At 43.9% G+C, this 19,605-nt stretch overlaps 1 protein-coding gene across 6 annotated transcripts in view; it reads left to right on the top strand.

Moving 5' to 3' along the window:
- PDZD2 (PDZ domain containing 2) overlaps window positions 1-19,605 on the top strand; it is a gene marked incomplete at its 5' end in the record, with an annotated part of 198,255 nt that overhangs the window by 46,095 nt on the left and 132,555 nt on the right. For all 6 annotated transcript variants that reach the window (XM_080573249.1, XM_080573255.1, XM_080573252.1 and 3 more), the window contains one exon: window positions 14,470-15,276. In XM_080573249.1, coding sequence (XP_080429375.1) covers window positions 14,774-15,276 — 503 coding nt within the window. The remainder of the gene's footprint in view (window positions 1-14,469; window positions 15,277-19,605) is intronic.

The following is a 19,605-nucleotide window of genomic DNA, read 5'->3' as shown; positions in this document are numbered from 1 at the left end:
ACTGTAATATTACTGTTTTCCAGATGATCTGGAGACAATTGAGTGAGTTTCTGTGCTTCACAGCAATTGAGATTGGTACAAGAGCTCTTCTGGCTCCGGTAAAAATAATATTAAAAAAAAGTGAATTAAAAATGAGTTTTCTTTTCCAGGTAGTAAGAGCAGAAAGCACTTGTGCTCTCATTTAGCATGTTCTCCGAAGACATTGCTTCAGGGGTGAGGTTTGGTTTGTGGTGTGTCTCTGCCCCTCTCCACGCAGCGCAGCCGTGGGATGGTTCCTGCCCTAGGCAGGAGCTGTTACGATCCCCTCCTTGATGCTGCTTTTTATCTAAAGCCCAAACTGAAGGATCATGGCAACTCGCTGCCTCACACAGCCCTATGTGTAGAAGCATGGGAAATGTTTTGCAGTATCTTATCTGAATTTGCCTGCAAGAAAACTAAAGGTTGGAGGTCAGTCAGGTGGGGCTTTGAGCAGCCATGTGTGTCCAGCCGGTAATGCCAGCTGCCTGCTTACCATTTAAATTGCCAGACAAAATGTGAAGTAATGGAATAATCTGAAGGGAGTCTTGCATATTTTAGAAGAGTTAATAAAAGAAAAGTGGGTGAAGATCGACAAAAGTCCATGCCCCCCTGAGGTCAGCATGGAGCAGTCAGGCCAGCTCAGTTTGGGGCTGCGGACAAAGCTCCTGCTACCGCATTGTTTCTTGGGGCCACCACATCCCTCATTGACTGGGAGGTATTTTAGTGCTGCTTTAGCTCTGGGGTAGAGCTGTTAGGGAGATCGATTTCCATCAGCTGCAGAGTTGCTTTGGTGCCTAGGAGAGCAGGGATGATGGTGGATCTCCAGAACCCTACATTGATCAGGCAGCACCTGGCTTTTGGGCCAGTTCTGGAAAATCTTTGAACCTGTCTGATTGATCCAGCAAGGGACAGGGGCTGCTTTACCTCCAATGTGGGGGTTTTCCACTGGTACCTCCAAGGGTGGATCAGACTCAGCGGAGCAAATCCTCTGCTGCCATCAGTATGCAGGTGATGCTGAGTTTGTCACTTGTCCTCATTCTTTTCTTTTTGGAAGAGAGAACTGCCTAGGTTTCATGGGGTCTTTCTGAAGTTGTGTGTGACACCCTGCTCCTCCTTTCCTTACCCACCCTTCCCAAACAGTACCATGCTAGCAACTCTTTTAAAAGTGATGCTATTTAATCGGGTCCACGCTTGTTTGTTGCCAGAAGAGGAGAATGTGGGGCTTGCAAAACAGGGATGAGTGTAGCAGCCCTGTCCAGTGAACGGTGAGAAGAGCAACCCTTCATCATACTCTGGCTTCCCTGGCTGCCGGGTTGTCAGCACTTGCTTCCAACTCATCCCGTGCTTTCCTGCTTGGGAAGAGAGGTTCTTTCTGCAGTGCTGGTGTATTTGCTTCTCTCTGTTGTTTTTCTTGTTGGCACCAGGTCTCCCCTGCCTGGGGGATGCTCATAATTAAACGGTAATCATCGCAGCACTAAAACTTAAATTTTGCTCAGATACATAGTGCAGTGATGTGGCTATCAAATGTCTCTCTTTGGCATGATCTCAGTGTCTTGCTTGGGCTGCTGTTTCTGGAGAGATTTTGAAGTGAAAGTAGAAGAAAAGTGTTCTCAAAAATAAAGAGGTGGGATAGATTTTCTTGTGCCAAGGTATTGAATATTCAAGTATTGAATACACATCAAACAGTGCCTGGGAATATTCTGGTGACAACATATATGTTTAGTTCCCAATCCCAACTGTATTTCTATGTGCGTGATAAGTCTGCTGATGTGAGCAAAATTACATAGCTGCTCAAATGTTTGAGGGGCTGTGACTTTAGTTTTCAATATCTAGATTTTTGCCTACAGTGCTCTTGCTTTTTTTTCTTAAAAACCAAATAAAAATGTGTATTTAATTTATAATGTTCTAGTCCAACATTGCAGTAGCACTCTTTTAGTTGTGAAAAGTCTGTTTGGTTTAAATGAGGCTCAGTGGTTAATGGCTGACTTAGAAGCTCAAGCTTAATGGTAGAAGGTCTGGGGGGAAAATAGGGGTGTGTGGTCATTCTATTTTGTATCTTTTTCTTTTAGTGGTTATATCCTGTTACAAAGAATGATTATGATGAGGGCTTATGTGGGAGAGTCTGCTTGTTGCATGTGCTTAAATCTTTGCCATGTCTCGGAAAGCCTGCCTGACTTAATTTAAATAGGATCTGCTGTTACACACATCTGAACGGCATGATACATGAAAGTGCATATGATATTTCTGTAAGTCCAGGGCATGGTTAATGTAACACTGGTGTATGGCACGGTAAAGATTATTATGTGTGTTTACTCCAAATGGACTTGCTCTTTTTTTTTTTTCTTTTCTTTCTTTTTTTTTCTTTTTTTTTTCTTTTTTTTTTCAGTGTAGTAAGAACATTGGCTCAGAAACTTGAATATTTAAAATGCCCAAAGGCAAGGCTTTGCTTTCCAGGCTTTGCTCCTTGTCTTTGCAGAGATGATGACTGCATAAAAACACACAGTTGGGTAAAGCACTGAATCATTACTTATAAACCATAACATTTATTTATGTATTTTTAACTGGGGCTTAATTCAGCACTGAAGTATTTGAAAGCACCAAAGGGATACATGAGCACTACCATGCCAATGACTTCTGTGCTCGAAACCTCTGTCCTGGACTGTGTGAAGATTTTGTGAGATTGTATGTAGCCAGTTAGCGTGAATGGGTGAAAAATGAGTCTCCTAACCAGTCCATGGTGGTAACAGGAGTCCCTGAAGAGTGTAGTTTCCTAGCTGTCTGCGCAATGTGATCTGGGTTGTGGCATCTGGACTCCGCTGAAGCTTGCAGGGAGACTTCCAGGAGACAAGCGTCTCCTCAAGTTATCCTGGGAGCACAGGCTCTAGTGGTTGGGTGTAGGTCCTACACTCCTGGCAGAAATTACTTGGTGGTTGCCAAAAGCATGTTCCAACAAGCTAAACTTGCTCTGTCTCTAGCCTGCACTCTCCCCTCCTTTTTCTGAATAGATAATTTTCAATCAGCCAGAAAAAATCATCTGAGAGAAACCGGACCGAAGGCCGCAGTGTTTCACCCTGCCCAGCTATTGCTGGAACCAGAGGAACATCATGGGCTCAGTTGCGTGAAACCACAGAAGCAACCATAAAATTTGCCCACATCCAAACCCGCGATGGTATGTTGCCCAAGAAAAGTGTGCTTGCTCCCCATGACCACGAGGTGGTTTGAGGTCCAGCAGTGTGCAGGGGAGTGCTGATGGTACAGTGGCAGGTGGGCCTGATGTGGCGTGTGGTCAGGAGCCATGGTGCCTCAGGAGTAGGCCCGGCCAAGGGAGAAGCAGGAGGTTCCTGCTTCAAGAGACCTGGCTGAGGGGAAATGGAAGTGCTGTAGGTGGAGCCGGCATCAGCAACGTTGTGTCTCCGAGAGGTGACAGCTCGCTGCCTCCTGCGAGTTTCTACCAGGCAGGTTACCCTTCAGTTTGGGAAAGAAAAATGAGGTCTGGCATGCATGCTTCAGGAGACTGCTGTAGTTCACCTGGAGGTTAAGAGGACAGGGTCATGGTTCGGTGGTTTGTGTCCCTCAGAGGTCACAGACAAACCTTTGACACCTGAAAACCTGCTACATCAACTTGACAGAGGGAATAGGAGCTAAACTATAACTGCAGGGTGTAGAAGCTCACCTCCAGCTGTGGAAATCCAGCACTCGGGGTGCACCTCACTACTGGCGGTGGTCAAGGAGATGCCCTGGTTTCAGAGATGCCCTCCCTAGGATCTTGATGGGTCGTTGGCTTCCCGCTTGCCTCTCAGGAAGCTGAGCTCTGCCGACGCGTTGAAATGCTTCACACAGCTAAACTGACTCCTCACGGAGAAAGCGTGGCTGTCTAGTGTTGAAGGCAAATGTGTTTATTGCCTCCAGGTGCATATATGTGATGTTGGGGAGTAGAGATTTAAATTGCTATCCGAACATCCTTACTTTTAATGGAGGTGCAGTTTGCTGGGGAAGGAAGAGATCATTGGTGATGATTAGTGATTAGTAAGGTGTTACAACATCTAACAGAGCTGAGACAAGAAAGGTCTTCATGGAAAGTCCTTTCTTAAGCTCTGGTTGACATGATTGTCTGGGAACACTCACAGGAGGCTGATGTTTAATTATTTTCAATGCTCAGATCTGGTTAGAGCTGATTAATAGATTGCGGAAGTACTGATATGGAAATCTGTCTTGTTAAATCTGGAAATAATTTTGCTTGTCTTAATTCAGAGTTAAGAGATAATATAAAACAGTTTTATAAACAATTTTTTATAAAACAGACATTTTTCTTTTTCTTAATTGTGGTCTTTCCAGTAACATAGTAAAATCACAGCAGTCCATCTTCCAACTGCATTCAGTTTACAGGGTTTTAAGCTGTATGTTTTCTTGGTGTTTATCAAAATTTAATTAAAAAAAATTGTTAGGCTCATTTGTTTTTCTTTTATATAGAGTCACAGTATTAGAACATCAGATGTTTGTGGTTTGTTTGTAATTCTGGATTCATGACTCCTGCAGACAATGTGGTCCAAAGTGAACATGTTATTTGCATTTGCTTGTTTTATGAATAATTATTGGGGATGTCTTTCCCACAGGAAGGTTTAGAGAAAAGTGGAAGCATTTAAAAATAATTACAGATACAGAAAACCTTTTTTGTCTTACTTAATGTGTTGTTTTCAGAAAGAACTAGTGTGTGCAGTAAATTGCTATAGAAGCGTTCAATATGTTACATGAAAGCTCAGTCTGCTTCTTCAGAAAGCCTTGCAAATGAGGAATTTGGTTTTGTGACCACTGAGGTGTAGATGAATGCTTATTTCAACATCATGTAGGAGCAGGTGACATTAGTGAGGGCTTTTGAAAAACAGGTCACTTTTTTGTGTGCTTAAATGTAAATTTAAAGTCTAACCCTGTTATTTATATTGTATGCCTGTAGTTTTGGCTAGTTCTCTGTGTGCATATGTATGTGTGAGAGAGCTATGCTATTTTAAAACTCGGTAAACGGATGTTTCTAGGAATCTGCATACTTAAAATTAGATTTCTGTTGTGGTTACACAACTGTAAAGTAAATCCAGAAAAGCATCACTGACTTTAATTATGTTACTCTTTTTTTTTGTTTCTATAAATGATCTCAGAAATGAATCATGAATACTCTGAAAATTCACAGTGGAGCTTCCCAGCACCACCTCTGAATGTTTCAGCAAATGGAAAAGATCCAAAGGATGATTAGGCATGTTGGCTTACAGAGGATGCTGAACAACTGGAGTGTGGTATGGGTGCCATTCTTCAAGAAAATCTTTAAATATAGCTCTTCCATCATTCAAGCAAGCTTTTTCTGTTCTGCTACAAAACGGAGTAGTCTTTAAGGGTCTGTAGATAGACAGATATTTTTCAATATCTGACAGCTGTAGACTCTTGCTTTGATATAGTCTGGGAATTAGATTACATGAAAATTAGATGATTTTAAGTCTTGTCTTTGAAATAAGTTATTTCATTCTGTTTTAAATGAATGTGAAAAGGCAGGCCTGCCTTTTTTCAATACTTAAAGTAAGTTCAGCGTAAAAGAATATTGGAAAGATTTAAAAAGTCATTTAGAAATTGCAAAAATCTTTTCCATTGTCCTACCTGACCTGGACTTGGAGAAGAGGCTGGCTGTTGGAGACAGTTTGTGTAAAATGAGGGTGAGGACTGAAGAGAATAATTTGATCATACTAAAGCGCTTCTGTATCAGTGTCAGAAAGAGTTTTAGATTTGATCCTCTCATTAATAATGGATGTCCAGACGGATGCTTCCTCTCCTGCCGTCTTCTTTTTAATTCATCTGAATGATCATGGAAAATACAGCCCTTCGGTTCGAGCCAGGCTGTCTGTGCAGCTTAAAAGCTCACTGTGTTTGCCCCTGGATCTCCTCTCACACCACAGCAGTTTTGGCAGGCTGAAAAATATGTTCTGAAGGTCTCTTTGCCAAGCTGAAGAGGTCAAACAACCCAGTGGTTAAGGTATAAAAGACCTAAAACAACAAAGCTGCATCGTTGTGCCCCCAGCCCAGCATTTTCTTGCCACGTGCAACACAACTGGATTTGGCTTTCTGTGATTTCAGAGCTGGGCTGCCTGAATGATTGCCCACCATCCCAAAAGCTGTTGCACTTGTCCCCAGGGGGACACCAGTGACTTCAGCAGAGGCAAAGGTCCAGCAATAAGCAGCGAGGGAAGGGCTAGAGCTGCCTTATTTTAGTGTGGCAGACAGAGGCTTTGGTTGAGCTCTCATTCACTGATGTACAGCAAATAGCAAGTATTTTTCAATATTCAACTATTTATAATTTAATAATATCAGTAAAATCACAAAATGTTCCTGGTCTAGTGGGGCTGCTTTTCAGAGTAGCCCTGAATTATGGTATAATTTCTTGGCCCAGTAGCCATAAGGATGCTGTATCAACTGTGCTCGTGTTTCAGAGCCTATAATTTCTCTGCTGTTGGTAAGGTCTTTAACATGTTGTGGAAAGGTCTGTCTGTGGGAGCTTGCTTATAGAGACTCTCACATCTAGAATCTGTGTAAAGCTGTGACTGAAGTCAAAAGAAAGTGTCTGTGAGTATTGTGGGGGAAAGAATGAAGCTGGGAGAGCAGCGATGTAGAATTGTATGGACATGGACATATGCACATCAGCATGCTGGGATTTTGTTAATCCAAGCCCACGGCATTGCTGCTGCAGCCATGGAAGAGCTGCCAGGCTCTGGGACTGGGGGAGGGCAAATTTAGGGGAGCCTTGCTCCCTTCCCACAGGACGGCCTCACCCTGATCACCCCGCACACAGCCAAGCAGCCCAGATACAGGTAGGATGGTAGGGAGAGGTCAGGAGGGATGCTCACGCTCATGCAAGATGTCTTTAGCCAGTATTGGTGCTCAGCAAGAGGACTTGGTGTCCCGACACTGCCACCTCTGGCCTGGCAGAGGCACAAGTGGCACTTAACCAATTTTTCCAGTGGGATTATGGCTACAGGAAGGCTTTATGTAAGGCTCTGTAGGATGCACTTAGTAGCCTTTTTGTAGCTCTCTTCCCTCCCAGTAAAAATGGGGACGATCACATTTCCTTAACTAAGGATTTTACTAACTTCCAGTGGTTCAGATACTATGAGAGCACCTGGCACAAAATACCTACCATAGAGAGCCATATTGTGCACTGTTGGTGGTGGTGAGGTTTCCAAAACAAATCCAAGTGTAAGGTGTGTTTTTTATCTAACTTTTTTTTGGCCCTTTTTGCTGTGCAACATTTCCTGCACAAGTTTTGCATTTCTGCTCTTGCCTATGTCAGTGTCCTCTTTGTGAACTGTTCTTTGTTCTTACGACTTGCTTGGGCTGATACTGTAAACATCACGGCAATTACTAGGGTTGATTTAGATAGTCTAGATGTTTGCACAAGTCTTTTGATTTTTGATTTAGTCAACATAAATACTTGAAAATCAAAACAGTGGAGAAGGCATTGTGGGGAACCTTTCTGCAAAAGTTGACAGAAAGTTTGCCACTGCATTTATTTAGCTATGCTATAACATTTTTCTATGTCCAGCTTGTCTGGTTAACGACATGTCACAGTAGTAGGATTCATCGCATCATATTCAGATACCTCTATTTGACTTAGCCACACATTTTTTCAGGCAGTGGAGTAGAAAGTGCACCTGAAAGAGATCATGCATCTTGTCGGAAAGTAAGTGTCTACAGCAGGTCAGATAACCATTTCCTAACAGCGTCCATTTCTCTTTATTGGCCAGAAAGGGAGCCTGAGGAGATGAACCCAGATGGGAATTCAGCTGATGTTAGAGAACAGACATCCCAATTTTCGTGTCCCTGTGTTCCTGTTGGTTACTGGTGTTGAGGTCAAACCGAAGGCTGTGGTTTGACTGTACTATAAATCCAGCTTTAGGGCTCCTACAGCCGTATTCAAAGCATTGAGGCCATGAGATACAATATGCTGACTGCTATAAAACTCACTGTCAATTCAAATTTACTCAAAAACTCCTAAAGCCTGCCAGCGTAAGATATAAATTTTTATGCCAGGTCAAATATCAGTAGTATTCCTATGGATAGCATAGAGATGACCTGTAACTATGCACTCTGGCTAATTCAGCAGAAACATAACCGTGTGCCTGTATCTGATTTGTTCCACTGGGTAATCCAGAATAAAACAGATTCAGTTTTGTCAGTGAAGGACAGTTACAGTAAAACTGTCTTTCAGCAATGGCACATCTTGTAGTGAAACGTCTCTATTCATTTCCTAGGTGATTTTTCCCCATTGTTACTTTTTTGTTGTTGTTGTTGTTTTTGCTATTAGTTGCTAATTAAAAAGTAAAAGAAATTAAATTAAAGCTATGCTTGAATAAAAATTAGCGAATGAATGTCTTTTGCTGGCAGTGAACTTATTTCTCTGGTGCAGGAATGCACAGATGACTTTGAGAAAACAAGTACAATGCCTTTATCTGTATATGAAAGACTAACACTGTCTTTCAAACATAACCTTTTAAGCAATTATAAAGTGATATCACTCAGGGGATAAAAGGAATTTTTAGAATAACTGTATGTATGTTTTTCTGGAAGTTTAGGCTCAGCTAGAAATGCCTGAGGGGTTATCCTGGAGGATTGTGTGTTGGCCATTTGCACAAATCACCTTTTAAAAATCGGTAATGGGACATTTTAATGACCCTCTTTATTTCCTTCCCCCCTACAAGAAAGTGATTATTGCAGATACTTTATATTACTCCTTTGAGGAGGCTGATGTAGGAAGAAACAGCTCAGTTTGTCAGGAAAAAAAAAAAGTTGTTTTGCTCTAAATATCCATATATGCTTTTTGACAATTTGAGCCTCAACTAATTTAAAGTAAGTATTCATATTCTTCTATAACGAATGATTTAAGATGACCATTCCCTAAGAAAGCCTAATAAAAGGAACCCCTCTTCTCTTCCGTCCCCCATGTTTAACTCGGTGTCTTGAACCAAAAGGCTGGAGATTAAGAAGAAAGGCTGTTACTTCCCAAGTCATAACTAAAACCTTTCTCTGGGAAATGGAGAACAAGATATCCAGTTCATTTATGTGGGTGGTACTTGAGCCCTTAGGAGCACATCTTATGTGGGTGGAGGAATGGTAGGTAAAGGCTGATTTTTCAGACTGTAAATGCTTCAGGGATGAAGGTGAGAAGAGCTGATAAACACAGAGAAGAGCAGAGAGCTGTATAACCTACATGTCTGCGGGTATAAACTGATTATGAATAGATTTAACCTGAATTACACATCATTTCCGACTACACGGTGTGGTGGGACATCTTCCCAGCAAAATAACAGAGGTGTAAAACCTCATTAGTTTAAGTTAAAATTGGATAAGCTTTATTGGGTACAGAGGGGTGATAGCCAGGGACTGGATTTGATGATGTCCATCGGGTTCCTTGTGAGGGAGGGACCAGGCTCCTCTGCTCGCTGGGTGGTGGTGGCACACCTTTGGGAAGAGGCAGGTAGGCTGTGAGATTAAATCACTGACCAGAAAGTGGCGCTCAGTAGACCCAGAGGGATTCAGAGCAACAAGGACAAGATCTCTTCAGTGGAGAGTTGTCCCCAGGAACAGGGACTCCTGGGCAGTGCAGGGTCTTGTGTCCCCACAGGGCTGCCCATGCCAGTACTGGCCTAGTTTACTCTATGTAAGTGTCAATGCCACAGTGGGCATGAAGGCAGTCTTTTGTATTTGAATTGTATACTCCGTGTGAGGCAGGTCTGTCACCCACGGAAAGCAAGCAAGGTGGTGGTAACACCAGTAAATTTTCTCACTTGTGTCTTGACTCTATTTCTGCAGAAGTCGAGCAAAAATCAATTTCGTCTTAGTTTTGAGTTGGCCATTTTCATCAGGCAGATCTATTTTTTTCTTTGAAGAACAATTTGCCACCTTTCTACTATTTTTCTCTCCCATTGGCAGTGGAGCTGCTGTCGTCGCCAGCAGAGAGGTGTTGAGCTCAGACACCGAGCCTGAATTCGCAGAGCACAGGGCTCCCTGAGGCCTCCCTGCACGGCCTACTTCACCTGGAAGGAGTGTTTCCTATCTATGCCTGTCAGAGTCTTTTTTTTCCAGAGCCAGAAGGTTTTGTTTGAGAAGATGAAATCCCTTGAAAGTGCTGTATAATTACCTACATGATTATCATGTCTGCCATGGCTCTGCACTGAGCTCAGGGGTGTAGACGGGCAACCCGCAGCGGGGTGGAGAAATGGTGTTTTGAAGGCTGCCCGCCTCTGGGGACCTGGAGCGTGTGGGGAGAGTCCTCCAGCAATGCCACTAAGTGAATGATGGATGAGCCTTGTGCGGGGTGCAGATGCCCCTGAGTGCCCCATGCTCCTGGTCTGACTGCAGCACCAAAGCTGAGTCAATGTCAAGTTGTGCCAGTGGCCGACACACAGGGGTTTTGGAGAGTGGAGCTAAAACTGAGAACTGCTTTCGAGGGGTCCCCAGTTCATTAGGCACTGGGGCAGTGCTTGGAGTCTGGGGACTGTTTGCAGAGAGCAGCCCATAACATGTCCACCAAGGTCAAAATCAGACAAAATCAGAGAGGAAAACTCCTTAAATTATTAGGCCAAAAATGGCTTCGAAGAGTGAGCTGGTCTGATCACCTCTGGAGTTTGAACGGTTTTGAACCCTGTGGTTACTGGAGGCCATACCAACGTTTGTCATTGAAGCAGTCATAAAGGTGTTGTTAAAAGTCGCTGGATGTTACCCATTATATGAGCTCTCACACTGTTCTTGTTAAGACAGAAAATGATGCTGAAGGGAAAAACGTAGGAAGGACTGAAATGGAGAGATCTAGTTTGTTCCACAGTCCAAGACAGGACTGGCTCCAACCTTATCTCCTCTCAGGTATTTGCGTATCCCACCACAGAGACCAGGAGACTCTATTCACTCAAGACAATGTCCTCTGGTGCCTTGGCATTCTTTATCAGTGTTATCCAATCACTAACTTAAACCTACCCTGAGGTAATTCATAACCATTACTCTGTATGGGCAGGGGGAATAGACTGCTTTTTTCCACTTTTAATTTTGGGACATTTTTAGGCATCTGAAGACTTTAAACTTCTGTTCTCACACCCCACCTGAGATGATTTTTCCTTTTTAGACTAGCTGGTACTAATTTCTTGAGTTTCTTTGTAATCACATTTTCTAGATGGACAGTCATGTCAATACTCCCTCTGCTCCAAGTGGGCAGTTTGCTGCTGAGACCTTCCCAGTCCTGCGTGAGGCTGCAGAGGTGCATCACAGCCTGACAGGCTTTGTCCTTTTTGGCAAATCCCGGGACAGTGATTTTTTTTTTTTTTTTTGCTACAGCAACCAGACTGTGCTGACATGTATGATTCGCTATAAACCCTGCAACTCTTCCCAAAGATTTGCTGCCTAGCCAACTCTGTGTGTGGCTTTCCTTTTATAGTACTTTGCACTTGTTCTTGCTGAACTTTATCACAATTTTTAGAGAACCTTTTTTTTTTTTTTAAAATTTTTGCCAAGATCATTTTGGATTCTAATGCTGTTCTCCAGTGTGTCTGCAGTCACTCCCAGCTTCGTGTAATCTGCAGATTTAATAAGCCTACTGTCTTTTATCGTCCAGGTCAGTAATGAATATGCTGAGCAGAACCAGACTATATAGATCCTGCAGAGCTCTGCTCACGGTGTCCTTCTGTTTTCACAGCATACCATTAATAACTACTCCCTGGGCATGGCTTTATAGTAGTCTCGTTTAATCATGTTTCTGTAGTTTATTTATGAGAAAGTTGTTTGAGACAGTGTCAAAAGCTATATTAAAGCTCAGATAAATGATATCTAACAACTCCTCTATTATGAAAAGAAATTAATTTGGTTTGATATGTTTTTTTTCATGTCTCTTCGATATCTGCTGGTGCTTATGTTTTTGTTATCTTCTACGGACATGCAAACTGCTTTTTTTGATTGTTTCAGATTTTTTTTGAGGATTGAAGCTAGACTGACTGATACAGCATTGTTTTGCTGCTTCTCTTTCTGCCCTTGAAGACAGGCACTGCATTTGCCTTTTTCCTAACTTTTGGCACCTTAACTGTCTGAGCTGTCACAGGTGACCAGAAGGGAGGTATCTGAGATTGTTTCAGCCGGTTCTGTAGGGCTTGTCCCACCCTGTTGGGCTGGAAATATCTGACTTGGGCAGAGGACTGATCTCGTGCTGGAACACAGGGAGAGAAGAGGACAGTATACCTTTGTTGTGATAATGTTTCATAGTGCTAACTGTACTAATCCCCTGTGCATAGCAGGCGATTTTAACAAGGACTATAGCAAAAATCAAAACAACGTTGCCTCTTTTGGTGTCACTTTTCAATAACTTTCCCTCTATCTGAGCAACACTTTTTTCAGACTGCCTTCTTGGTATTCATATATATAAAAAGGGTAATAAAATCTTTTTTTTTTTTTATCTTTTGCAAGTTTCATTTCATTTTTGTGCCCTGATGTTCCTAATATTTCTGCCTGTATTCATACTATTTTTTAAATTCCTGCTCAGTAACCTTTTAGTGTTCTTTCTTCTTGTCTTTGAGGTAAACATAGAGCTCATGATGCTGCCAAGTCTTCTGATCCTTCTTTTGCATTGAAATGTTATTGTGCCTGTGCCTTTAGAGCATGAAATATTGTTTCTTCGAGAAACTACAGCTCACCTTGATTTCTTTTCCTTTAAACTTCACTGCATGAATTTTGCCTAGCTTTCTCTTTCTCTCTCTCTTTTTTTTTTTTTTTTTTTTTTTACCTAATGTACAGAAGCCAGGCATTTCTATTTTGCTGTTTGCAATCCCTTGCGTATGGCAGATTTCATCATTTGACAGTCAGTTCTACATGAGTTTCCTTCCATCTTCTTACCCCCAACACGTCCTTCTCTGGAGGCACTTCCCCACTGATTACTTGACCTATCAGTTATGTGAGAATGTTGCTCCTAAGGCACCAGGACGCTCTGTGTTCTGCTGCGTTACTTTCCTGGCAGATATCTCATGCTTGTACTCTCCCATTACCATCGAGTCAGTTGTTGTCTGGTCTCCTGACCCATTCAGCCTCCTTGGTTTGGCGGATTTACAGTACCCATTTTAGTCTGAGATTTTAGTGAAGGTCTAAGTCCTGTGTTAAAAGTAATATATTCAGCAATATTGCATTAGGGTCTAAGATATTCAGAGTGCTTAACTGTGTTTCCTGGTCCGTCTGTGGCTGTATTATCACCCCTGCTGTTTAGAACTATGCCCAGGCTGTTTCTGTCTTTACCCTTTTCCCTTTTTTTTTTTTTTTTTTTGTCCACTCCCGTATCTTACTCTGAGCCTAACTGAGAAGTCCCTGTCATTAAGCAATGGGCCAGTTTCTCCTTCCCTGAGGTAGCATCCATCCTTGCTCAGATGCTGGTGTAACATCACCCTGTGGCTGACGGGCCCTCTTAGGAGCATCATGCATGGCCCTGACGTGTCATCCCTGTCCCTGTCCCTGTCCCTCTTCCTGCCTGAGCATCTTTGGGTCACTGTATGGTGGTGCTGTGTGGTCAGAGAGGAAGGCATGCCTTGGCAGTGTTTCAGCAACACTTTGGATCCAGCTTTTGGACTGCAGCATCTTGTAAGAGTCTTCCTTATAAAGACTTGTGCTCGTGGGGTCATGGACTGTTGCTACAGGTTCTTCTGCCTGACTCAAGCCCTGCATCAACCTCACGGGGGAGCAGCATCTTCCATCTGCAAGACCTGCAGTCTGCTGGCTTGAAGCTTTTGCTTTCTTCTACCTGTCTGGAGCACAGTTTGCTGAGCAGCATATGCTGCTAGAAAATCACTCCTGAAAAGAAACTGGCCAGCCAGACTTGACTTGTGTCAGGGTTTTTCCTTGTTTCGTAGATCCTAATAATCCTAGATAAAAAATCTTTCTCACACTCTTGCATGCTGACCTCCAGCTCTGGCTGCCTCATGTCTGCTTGCATGTCTCTCCCTCTCTGACCCGTGTAGGAAACAGGGCAATTCACCCACACAGCTCTTCTTGTCCTGGGGAAATGGGTAGCCACGTTCCTTAGACACTTTGTTTGCAGGGTAGGTGTAGTTGGCTGCAAGCCAGTAGGAGAAGGACCCCGTTGCCTGTCCTTCAGCATCAACCAGTGATGGTGAGACCCGCGTCAGGCCATGCACCCCCGGCAAAGCAGATTTTGTTGGACTTTCTGTAGGACTGTTAATTCTCTGTCTTGCCGGGGAGGTCAGGAGCTAATGGTGACCTTTTATTCCCTTGCTGAGAAGAGCAGTTGGTGCCCTCAAGTGGTAAATCACAGAAGGAGAGCGGCTTCAGCCGTGCAAGCGTGGCTTTGGGGTCCTGTCCCAGGCGGGATTGTGGGCTGGGGCTGCTGGACACCTGCAGCATTTTTGGCACTCCTAACTGTGCTGTTTCCCCTTGCAGGACAAGCTGCTGCGGTGACTGTGGTGGAAAGGAGACTTTGTTCCTGGTGGAGTAGAGACCCCGACAGCAAGTCATAGACAGACAGACGAAGCTCCCCAGTGCTTCATCCACCGACCCCTCTGTGGGGCCGGCAGCGGCATGGCCTCATGAAACCTCCTGCCTTGTGCTTGTGGTCAAAGAGAGTCCCAAAACCATCCCTGTGAGATTACATGGGGCTTGCTTTGGGCGTCCACCCCCGCTCTAGCATGGCCCTAGGAGGCCCAGGGGGCCGTGGTGGGCGGCCGAGCCGCGGTCTGGGGAGCCGATGAGGGGATGCCCGGGGACGGCGATGCCCATCACGCAGGACAACGCGGGGGTCTTCCTCCCCCTGCTGTGGCAGTGGCTGCAGAACAGCCGGCGGGAGGGGGCCGAGGGGGCCGAGCAGAAGCTGTGCCGTGCGGCCGTCCAAAAGCTGAGCGAGTACATCCAGCTCAACTTCTCGGTGGACGAGAGCAAACTGCAGGTGACGGACAGCGTGGCTTCGGATATGGAGATCTGCACTGCCTACCTGGCCCAGGAGATGCGGAAAACTGAGGTTCTGGGTTTGAGCTTTGGGAACATCCCTGCCCTGGGGGACTATGGAGAGAAGCGGCGGGGAGGAAAGAAGAGAAAGGGGCATAAGGGGCCGGTGCTCGATGTTGGGTGCATCTGGGTGACGGACTTGAAGAAAAACAGCCCGGCTGGGAAGTGCGGGAGGCTGCGCCTGAAGGACGAGATTCTCTCTCTGAATGGGCAGTTGATGGTCGGTGTGGACGTCACTGGTGCGAGGTAAGGATGGAAGAGCAGTTGCTGGTGCATGGCTCTTGCAGCATGTGGTACAGGTCACGGCTGGTGCTGATTTGAGTCTGAGAGCAGAGGTTTTGACCTTTGCTTTCCAGCCTCTGTGAGAGCTGTGGTTTCCTTCTTAGGGATCCGCCGAAATTAAGTAACAAAAGCAAATCAATAACTAGCTTACATCTGCTACTTGCACATCCACTGGAAATGTTTGAGGGGTCATTGTGTCAACAAAATAGTGCATTGTAAGCATCAGAGGGTCTCCACTAAGGCAGGATTCTTCCTGGGTTTGAATAAACCTTTTTTTTTTTTTTTTTTTTTAACTGAAAATGAATACACACTCTGCAGCACTGGAATCTTTTTTTTGCTGGTGCATCTTATTTTTCTTGAATAATTTGAATTGAGGGAAGCTTTTTGACAGCTGAATGTTGTCTGAGACTTTTTCAAAGCGAGACATTTTTGTGTTTACCAGATTGAAATAACTTCATTTTAATAAATTCCCTTTGATTCTATTTCATTTGCTCTCTTTGCTGTCTCTTGTCCCAGAAAACCTGCAACCTTCAAGAGTTCAAATCAGAAATGAAGGTTCTCACAATGATACAGATTATTCTTTCTTTTTTCTCTTTCAGTTGCTGCATGCTGTAAAATCTGTTATGGCCCAGCTTTGCTCGTTTTGGGCTGGTAGACATGCTCATTGGTTATTTATCTGATGCTTCAGTTGTCAGGCTTGCAAACCACAACAGTCTTGGTAATGTTTGCAAGTTATAATTCTGCAAAATGCACAGCCTTTGTTCCCAATGGGCAGTGAATATCCTCTGGCCCTGTGAGTGGGTCTGCAGCTGTGGTTTGGGGTGACCATTGCTCCCAAACCTGCCATGTGGCAGAACAAAAGCAGTGACTCCTCCATCTGTGAATGCTGGGAAGGTGGACCTGGCTGTGGCTTTGCAGGTGTGATATAATATCCCTCTGTTAAGGTCAAGCCTGTAATTCAATGAGTGTATAAATGTTAGCACTGTGACTGTAAGCCAGATGATCACTCACACCCCCATATTTGAGAGGTTTTGTGGCAAAAAGGGGTTAGTGTGCTGCTATCCCTTTGCCAGATGTCTCTGTTCCTAAAATCCAAAGGAATCGGTTTCAGAGGCCAGCAATAATGTTATCTTGTTGTTAATGCAGAAAGAAAGATAATACCCAATGGGGTCCAAAGTGTTTAGAAATCTCTTCTTATTATCCTATCCCCGAAGGCTTCATTTTGGGTTTGTTCCTTTCTGAAAGCTCTGTTATTAGACCAGCAAGCTGTGGCTGTTGCTAATGAGAACCATGTGCTCCATTTTCCTTAGCTGAGATTTTTTTTGGCCATTATATAGGCAGAGTACCTACTTTTTGGTGGTATGGGCCCAGTGTTGTACTTCTTAAGATACTGCTTTAGAGTCCTCTACGTCCAATTTAGGCCAAATTTAGGACGTCTTACTCAAAACCTGATTTATTTTCAGCATCCAAAGCATTCTTGCCTAACTTACTGTTAACTGCTGTTGGACAAAGGTGCTGTTGATGGATGACAGTTTGGGACCTTGAGGATGCTCTCAGTGTGGTGTTCAGTTTTACTTCTTTGGGAGCTGCCTGGTAGTCCCAACCCTGCATACCACCTTGTTCTTCTGATCTGCTCCAGGATGCTTTGGGTGTCATTTGGTAGGTTTCTCTTTTGGGGTGCTCAAAGCAGAGACAATTTTGCATAGGTTTATAACAGGCTGAAAGTCAACATCAGTTTGCCCTTTGGCAAACCTGTTGCAAAGCAGCAGCTATCCTAGAGTATTTCTGTATTGCTTCTGTGGTGGCAGGAGTAGAGGCTTTCCCATGTGGTTCTTCGAGTTTTCAGAGCAGGACAGCACACTGAATGGAGATACCTGGTAGTCCTAGCTTGATTTCTATCTGCCTAACCACTCTCTGGCTGGTTGAGAAACTCTTCCAGGTCGATACGAAGGGCTGCAAGTGCTGTGATTTGCAGTGTGTTGTACTTTGCATAGCCTGTGCATGGTCACCAAAGTTAAAATTCTGCATGTAGCTCCTGAAACACTGGGCTAGATTGGGCAAATGAAAGCTCTGATTTATTGCTCGCCCGCCAAGTGTGCCAAGGGAGCCCTATCTTGCCTGGTGAATGTGTTGTGGTAGACACTGGTGTTTTAAGAAATCTGCTGATTTACCTCCATAACAGGAGGGAATTTGGCATGTACTTGGGGACCCTGGGCACTGAGCAGAGGGTCTCATGACTCCGCCTCTTTCGTGGGGGTTGAGCAGGAATGTGAGCGGGGTTGACAGAAATGTGCATGTACAAGGGCGTCAGGTCATCTCCAGCTCCCTCCTACCATATGCCAAGGGGCAAAGTCAATATGCTGGACAATGGGAGAGGACAGGTAAAGGTGCGTGGTCCCTTCTGCTGGCCCTCCTGTGGAGTTACTGAGTCTCTAGAGGATGTGGGGACAGATGGCTGGGGCTGTAACAGATTGGGCAGCCCCAGACAGATTGCCTTAAAAAAATCCCCCCAAGTAAGAGTGTGTTTTTTTTTTTTTTTTTTTTGTATTCAAGCAACTTGAACTTTAGAATCAAGCTATGCATTTTTTTTTTCGTCCACAATCAGTAATTGCTTTGCACCTCAACTAGCCCATCTTTTGCAGTTGCTGTGCACAAATTGTTCCTTGTGGAGGGCTCTGTGCACTGTCTAGGGCAGGTCCTGCACCTACAGGTCCTCAGCTCCCAAAGTAGTGACAAGGTCAGGCACTGTGCACAACAGCAGCAAGAGCACAAGAGCACAAATTGGAGGGTACCACTCATCTGTCACTCCCTGCTAGGGAAGCCAAATCCAGTTTGACTTCTTAACAAAAAATACTGTTTATTCAAACTCCACGTGATTGCCATGAAAACAGTAGAAACAGGTTGATTATTGCTGAGCTTGTTTCTTTTTTGTTTCTTTTCACTTAGGGAAACACTACGCAGTAATGTAATCATCAAAGGTCTTTGCTTAACAGCGTATTATAATATTAGAGAGGAATGATGTAGGTGGTGGCATTTTTGGTGATGTTAGTGACTGAGGGAAAATTATTGCTCTCTTCAGAGTTAGCAAATTGTGTCTATCAAATACAATTGCAGGGAAATGAGCTGTATTGAAGTACTGAATAAAGGTTAGTCAAAACTCTGCATATTTATTTATCTTCTGTCTATATAACTGTGTCTCCAAAACACATGGGTTATTTTTCCCAAGACAACAACTTCCTATGTATTTTGGAACTACTCCTCTCATTTTGGGTTATTACGCATTTGCTGGAGGGAGGCTGTTAGTATTCCTCCAGATGACAGATGAATCCTTCCCTTCTTGAGCATGACTGAATGAGGCTTCATTGAGCAAGTCCTGGGAGGATTGCAAAAGAATTATTTTGTCATGAATATCATTCAGTTTGAAATATTTGATTACGACTTTCATCAAGCATAGCTGCAATGTTGGACACAGCTACTATGTACATCTAATCTCTAAAATCACTGCTGAATAGATTTCCAAATTTAAACTGTTGTTGAAGAAAGCAAAGTAAGATACATTTCAAGTGATGACAGTGTGGTATAAACATGAGATACTATTATCATTTTGTCATTGAGGAAACCCAACCACTGCTTCAAAATATCATGTTCCCCATCTCCAGAAATGGCCAAACATTGCCATGTGTGGAAATACGGTCAGAGAGCTGGCTGCTTTCTTTTTAACCCACAAGCTGGAGTAGCTTCCAAAAAATGAACAGAGAAAGGTTTTGACAGCCGTACCTTTGCATGGCCTTTTCTTAGTCTCTCCTCCTCAGCCAGTTGTCCTGGGGGACTTGCTAGACCTCCTCCCCAGCACGAGATACGGCATGCCGAATGTCAGGGAAAATCAGTTTATCTTTGAAGATGCTGAGAAAGATCTTCAGAATTCAGACATGCAATGGAGGATGAGCTTTAAAGTGTCTGTGTTGAAGGCAAAGCTTTTACTTTACCTAAGTTAGGGGCTTCCAGAAGAGACAAGGTCTTTCCTGAGCGCTTGCTGCTTCTGCACGCCACATCTACATGCTCCAGAACAGCTGTGAGTGTGGAGGTAATGTCCTGGTCCTCCTAACAGGTCAGTGCTATTCTTAGTTGTGCAATATATGGATATCCCAAATACCATCCTGCTTCTCTGTAAGTATTAGCAGCTGATTACAGAGTGTGATACTGAACTTCTAGCCAAATTACAGGTGTCAAAATGTGCAAAGCACTTTGTGCAGCTTGCCTGTGGCAGTCAATAACCATGCTGGGCCATGTGCT

The sequence above is a fragment of the Anser brachyrhynchus genome (assembly GCF_964034855.1).
Source record: "Anser brachyrhynchus genome assembly, chromosome: Z".
NCBI classification, from domain to species: Eukaryota; Metazoa; Chordata; class Aves; order Anseriformes; family Anatidae; genus Anser; species Anser brachyrhynchus.
The sequence above is the reverse complement of the archived record's forward strand: the minus strand, read 5'-3'. Positions and strand labels throughout refer to the sequence as shown.